Below are 5,950 nucleotides of genomic sequence, written 5' to 3' on the forward strand. Positions count from 1 at the left end.
ATTCTTTTGTTTCATACAAGTTTTTTTAATAAAAATTCGAGCAAGATTTTTATTATTTCTAAACTATCTTTTTTAACAAAAAAAGTTTAACGAAACGAGCCTGATATTTGTTTATTTTTTATATAAATAAATAAAATTACTTATAGGGTAAGGTGGGGTAATCTGAGCCTATTTTTACCTATTTCTGACTTTGAGTTAAAAAAAAACAATGTTTAGAAATCGGCTTTCTGACAAATGATGTCTTAAAATCATGATTGGACATAATACTAAATTTAACAAACTTAACAAAAAACTATTACTTAAAATACTATCAATAAGTCAGGGGAGCCTTTATTCGAAGATGCCTATATAGACCCACATTACCCCACGTACTGGGGTACTGTGGGTCTACATAAAATATTGGTAGTTCTGGTTTAAAATACTGCTGCTTATGAAAAATCTGACATACATTCTATATGTACGCACCTTTTTTATAGTATATATACAAGGTTTTATTTTAAAAAGTAGTTTTAAGTTATTTTTTTTTGAAAAAAAAAGTGCATATATACACAGCACAACTATAAAAATTAAAAACTCGGTCAAATAAAAGTAAAAAAATGGTGATTTAAAACAGAAACCATGTTTTAATAAAGTGTTTTATAAGAAATAATTATTTTTTTGATGATTGCACTTTTATGGTAAAATTCCTGCTATTTTGGGCACTTCTTAGATCTTTTTGGGTATTTCTTTGATATTTCAGTAAAGGTAATAGTTTTTTTTGTACATTTTTTTTTAACTTTGTTTTTTTCCTCTCTGACTTTTTGTTCCTCAAGTAACCATCGTTTGACTTTCTCATTTGTAAGGAGTTCTCCACATTTTGCTTGTACTCTCTTCCTTTTTTGTTTTTGTTGTTCAATTATTGCTGCTGTTTCTGCAGATACATTAGGACATATGATTGACCTTAAAGCTTGTCGCATAGCTGATCTCGGTGTTTGTATTCTTGGAGATTTAGGGCTATAACGTTCAGGTGATTGATTGAGAAAGTCAATACCTGCTATTCTTCTTTCTATCTTTTCTTTACTTAATGGTGAGATACCTGAACCACGAAATTCTGCTATAGCATTTGCTGGAGAGAGTCTCTGACACAATTGTTTCAATAATCCTGTAAAAGCTGTCTTATCAATATTTTTTTGTTGTGTTTCTCTTGCAAACCGCTTTAAAATTTTTCTCCACTCATTCTTTAATGGTCCAAAGACAGCTACATCTAACGGTTGTAATGCGTGTGAGCAATTTGGTGGAAGACAAATAATTTGGATATCGTTGTCCATGGCTGCTTTTATAGTACCATATGTTAAATGACTTCCATGACCATCATAAAGCAGGAGTATTGGTTTTTGATCTTGGTCAAAAAATGGTATGAAGTGTTCGACAAACCTAAATAAAGAATGTATTTACTTCTATTGAATCATTTGTACCGCTTTCAAGAGCAACAAAGGCTATTCAGTGTAAATACATTATTAAAAAAAAGGAAAGAAAAAAAAAATTATAAAATTATAAAATTCAAGTAAAATACCAGTTTTCAAATAGAAAGTCTTGCATCCATCCACTTGCTGTTGCCCCAAAAGCACATCCTGGTGGTCCATTTTCTACCCATTTCGAATACAGATAGCCTTCTCCCTTAAAACCAACAAATGGTGGAAGATATCTTCCATCTGCAGACACGCAGAACAGCACAGAGTACATAGCTTTAACAGAAGAACCAGCCAGTTCATAAGCATCTTTGCTTTTTGGATGTACAAATACTCTCTTCGTTAAGTGATTTGTGGAAAGCCCAGTCTCGTCAAGATTGTATATACTACTTGGTACAATGTTATTATTATGAATCACATCAGATAATATAGTAAAAAATTTATCTACAACTTCATGTGTTAAACTTTTAGCTCTTGAAAATGTAAGTATTTCAGGTTTGCGTAATCGAATTTTTTCAACACGACGCTTTTTAAAAGAAATCATCCAATATTTTCCAGGAATTCTATTTTTAAAAGGATTTTTCATCCTCATTGTTGTGCAAAATTGACCAACTAAATTACAAATGTCAAGAGAATCTAATGGAAGACCATATCTTTGACAATACTGCGCTGCAGCTACAATCACAGTTTCATCATTATCACTCAGCACATTTTTTCAACCTTCACGTTTGTTTGCATTAAATTCTTGTTGTTTTATTCTTCGTCTTAATGTTTCTTTAGGAACAGAACATTCTTTAGCAGCATGATAATTAGTACTTTTTTTCTCACATATTAACACAATTGCTTTCCAAACTATCAGCATTGTACTTGGGTTTTATTCTTTTATTATAACATCTTGGCATTTTTAAAATACTTTCTAAAGTAATATTTATGAAAAATCTGTTAAACTTTTAGTGAAATAAATTAGCATAAATCATAAAATATCACCAAAAAAATATTTTAACACCATATAAGTCTTATATAATATTTTATTTGACCTAGGTATTGTTTCATACAAATAAATAAACATGTTTCTTAATATAAACTTCAAAGATATAAACTTTAAACATAAGTGTTTAATAGTTTTAAAGAATTATTAACACAAAAATAGTTAAGTCTGATGAAACTAATAGGTTTATAATGTTACTAACAACAACCAGTGCCGTCTTAACGCATAGGCTAGGTAGGCTGCAGCCTAGGGCCCCCGATTTTTAGGGGCCCCCAAAATGTGTCTGGATTTTTTTTCAAATTTATATAAATAAAAAATTATATTTCTAAATTTTCTGAAGAAATCATAGTTTGGGGGCCCCTCGGGAATAATTTTTTTCTTGATAAGATTTTTTTTAATTATTTTTAGAAAAGAATCAGTTTTTCAGTTTGGGGGCCCCCTAGGGAATTTTTTTTTTCTTGATAAGCAAAAATGCATGCATGCGTCCGAAAATAAACATAAATTTTCCGATAAGAAGTGTTAAATACAAGCACTTAAAATATCCCATTAGATTGAATTTGAAATTGCTGTGATCAACTTAAAACATCTGTTTTGAAAAAAAGTCATTTAACATGTCTAATCGGACTTATCAAAGTGGTGCTGCAAAGAGGAAAAAAGCCGCTAAAGCAAAAGAAGACATTTCAAAATATCTTCCTTTGACATCATTTCTTTTGGTACAAAAGTCAAAGCCTGTTGTGTCCGAAGATGTATTTCTTTGTCCAACTTCAAATTTCGTAAGCATTGATAGTGCTTTGTTGCTAAATGAAACTCTAGAAATTCAACAGGAACTGGAACCAGAACAGGAGCCAGAACCAGAGCAGGAGCCAGAACCAGAGCAAGAGTCAGAACCAGCACAGGTGCCAGAACCAGTACAGGAGCCAGAACCAGCACAGGAGCCAGAATCAAATCAAATTAAAACTTATCCAAACGCAACAACAAAAACTACTCAAGAAACTGACCCAGCATTGTGGCATCAGTTATCCCAAGAAGCTCAATCATTTTGGATTTCTAATGGCCCGTCCATGTGCCAGAACAATGATGGGAGCTTCAAAAATTCGGAAAGGTTGAGTTGCGGACAAAAAAGGTACTTATCAAAATCTTGCTTTAGACGTGAACTACACAATGGCGAATTTGTCAATCGTGAATGGCTATTATACTCACCTTCAACAGGTTCTGTTTTTTGCTTTGCTTGTACCTTATTCTCCAGCAAACACTCTAATTTTTCCACAACTGGATTTGATGACTGGAAAAATGCCTTAAAATGTATATCTGGACACGAGAGTGGTTCTGAACATCACAAAAATATGCTTACTTACTCCAGTCGGCAGAGAGAAAGTGGCCAGCTTGACTCTGTATTATTAAAACAGTTACATAACGAACAATTGTACTGGCAAAATGTGCTGAAAAGAATTGTTGCAGTTGTAAAGTTCTTGTCATAAAGAGGATTGCCATTTCGTGGAAACAATGAAACCATTGGTTCAGAGCAAAATGGTAATTATTTAGGAACTCTTGAGTTACTTAGCTAGTTTGACCCATTCCTACATGAACACATGAAAAAACATGGAAATTCTGAAAAAGGTAATACTTCATACCTCTCCGCCAATATCTGTGAGGAGTTTATATGCCTAATGGGAAATAAAGTTTTGAGCAAAATAATTTCTAAATTAAAAAAAGCAAAATACTACTCAATCAGCGTTGAATCAACTCCAGACTTGTCACATGTAGATCAATTAACTTTTACAGTTCGATATGTTAAAGACTTGGCACCAGTTGAGCGTTTTTTGCAATTTGTTTCCATTCACGGGCATGGAGCTGAACATTTAGAAACAGTGGTTTTGAATTTTTTACAAGAAAATGAAATTTCAATATCTGACTGTCGTGGGCAGTCATACGATAATGCATCATATATGGCAGGACAGTACTCAGGCCTACAAAAGAGGATTAAAGACAAAAGTGAATCAGCATTGTTTATTCCTTGTGCTGGACATTCTTTAAATCTGGTTGGCAACAGTGCAGTTGGATGTTGTTTAGAAGCAATTATTTTTTTTGACTTTGTTCAATGCCTCTACAACTTTTTTTCTGCATCAACTCATCGTTGGCAAGTGCTTCTGTCTTTTGTTGGCAAAGGCAAAAAAATTGTCAAACAGCTTTCTGGAACTCGATGGTCAGCACGTGCAGATGCTGTGACTTGTCTGCATGACAGTTATGATGAGAAAAAAAGCACTTGAATTTTTGATCAAGGACATAAGTCAGTCAAAAGAAACTCAAAATGATGCTCAAAATCTCATCACGAAAATGAACACTTTTGAGATTGTTTTTCTGACAATTTTCTGGAATGATATTCTTTGTCATTTTAATGAAACATCGAAGATTTTACAGAAAGAAAATTTAAACCTGGATGTTGCAGTTCGGATTCTAAAGTCATTGTTGCATTTCATTAAAGATTTGAGGAGTCAATTTGAGAATTACCAGGAAAAAGCCAAAATCTTGCTTCCAAACACTGACTACAGAGACTCTTCAAAAAGAACAAAAAAAAGAAGCCGACGTATGGCCTTCTTTGATGGTGAGGCTGAAGAATTGGAATTTCAGGGAAGTTATAAATTCAAAATTGAAACATACCTTCCTGTTATTGATTCACTAACATCAAATTTAGAAAAAAGAACATCAGCATATGAGAAGATCAATGACAATTTCGGATTTCTAGTAAACATTCAAACAATTGCCAATGTTGAACTAAAAGACCATTGTTCAAACCTAGCACAAATTTATAAGAAGGACATAAATGAAAATGAACTTTTTTTTGAGTGCCAGCAATTTAAATATTACATTTCAAAAGATGAACATTCATTTACAGAATTTTACTCAACATTAAAAAGAGACCACTTGGAATCAACTTTTCCAAATATTGAAATTTCCATTAGAATTTTTCTGTCAATGATGGTCTCAAATTGCACTGGCGAGCGATCATTTTCAAAACTAAAACTTATAAAAAATGAACTCCGCTCAACCATGCTGCAAGAAAGATTGAACTGTTTGTCGTTAATGTCAATTGAATCAGATGTTCTTTTAACCATTGATTTTGATGATATTATTAAAGAATATTAAAGAAAAAAATCACGTAAACGTCACATGTAAATTTTATCATTGCTTTAATAAATGTTTCCTATTTTAGTATTTGATTTAATTTTTTTACTAAGGAAAAAGGGGGCCCCCAAATCAAGTCTAGCCTAGAGCCCCCGATGGCCTTAAGACGGCCCTGACAACAACTTCAATAATATAATTACATATCAAAACTGCGAGGAGCGGTATAACTTTTTTTCAAATAGAATTGTCGCCCCATGGAATGCGCTTTCGCAAGAAGCAGTGAACGCTCAATCCATCAACGCTTTCAAAAACAACATAAGAAAGTAACTTTATAGATACAATTGCTGCTTTGTCTGTAGCTTCTGTATCTCCATGTTCGTCAGCATAGGGG

General features: G+C 32.8%; 3 protein-coding genes across 3 annotated transcripts; 2 read left to right on the top strand and 1 right to left on the bottom strand.

The window, feature by feature from the left end:
* Positions 1 to 689: 689 nt before the first annotated feature.
* LOC136074517 (uncharacterized) lies at positions 690 to 2,310 on the bottom strand. Its single transcript, XM_065786845.1, has 3 exons — positions 2,169 to 2,310; positions 1,553 to 2,123; positions 690 to 1,413 (listed from the first exon to the last, which is right to left on the bottom strand). Exons 1-3 carry the CDS (start codon positions 2,308 to 2,310, stop codon positions 690 to 692), a joined length of 1,437 nt encoding a protein of 478 aa, XP_065642917.1.
* A 737-nt stretch (positions 2,311 to 3,047) lies between these two features.
* Positions 3,048 to 3,914, top strand: LOC136074518 (zinc finger MYM-type protein 5-like). The gene has a single exon (XM_065786846.1). The coding sequence runs from the start codon at positions 3,048 to 3,050 to the stop codon at positions 3,912 to 3,914; it is 867 nt and encodes a 288-aa protein (XP_065642918.1).
* Positions 3,915 to 4,770: 856 nt separating this feature from the next.
* Positions 4,771 to 5,580, top strand: LOC136074519 (uncharacterized). The gene has a single exon (XM_065786847.1). It carries the CDS (start codon positions 4,771 to 4,773, stop codon positions 5,578 to 5,580), a length of 810 nt encoding a protein of 269 aa, XP_065642919.1.
* Positions 5,581 to 5,950: the final 370 nt, after the last annotated feature.

This window comes from Hydra vulgaris, chromosome 01 (assembly GCF_038396675.1).
Source record: "Hydra vulgaris chromosome 01, alternate assembly HydraT2T_AEP".
Classification (NCBI taxonomy): Eukaryota; Metazoa; Cnidaria; class Hydrozoa; order Anthoathecata; family Hydridae; genus Hydra; species Hydra vulgaris.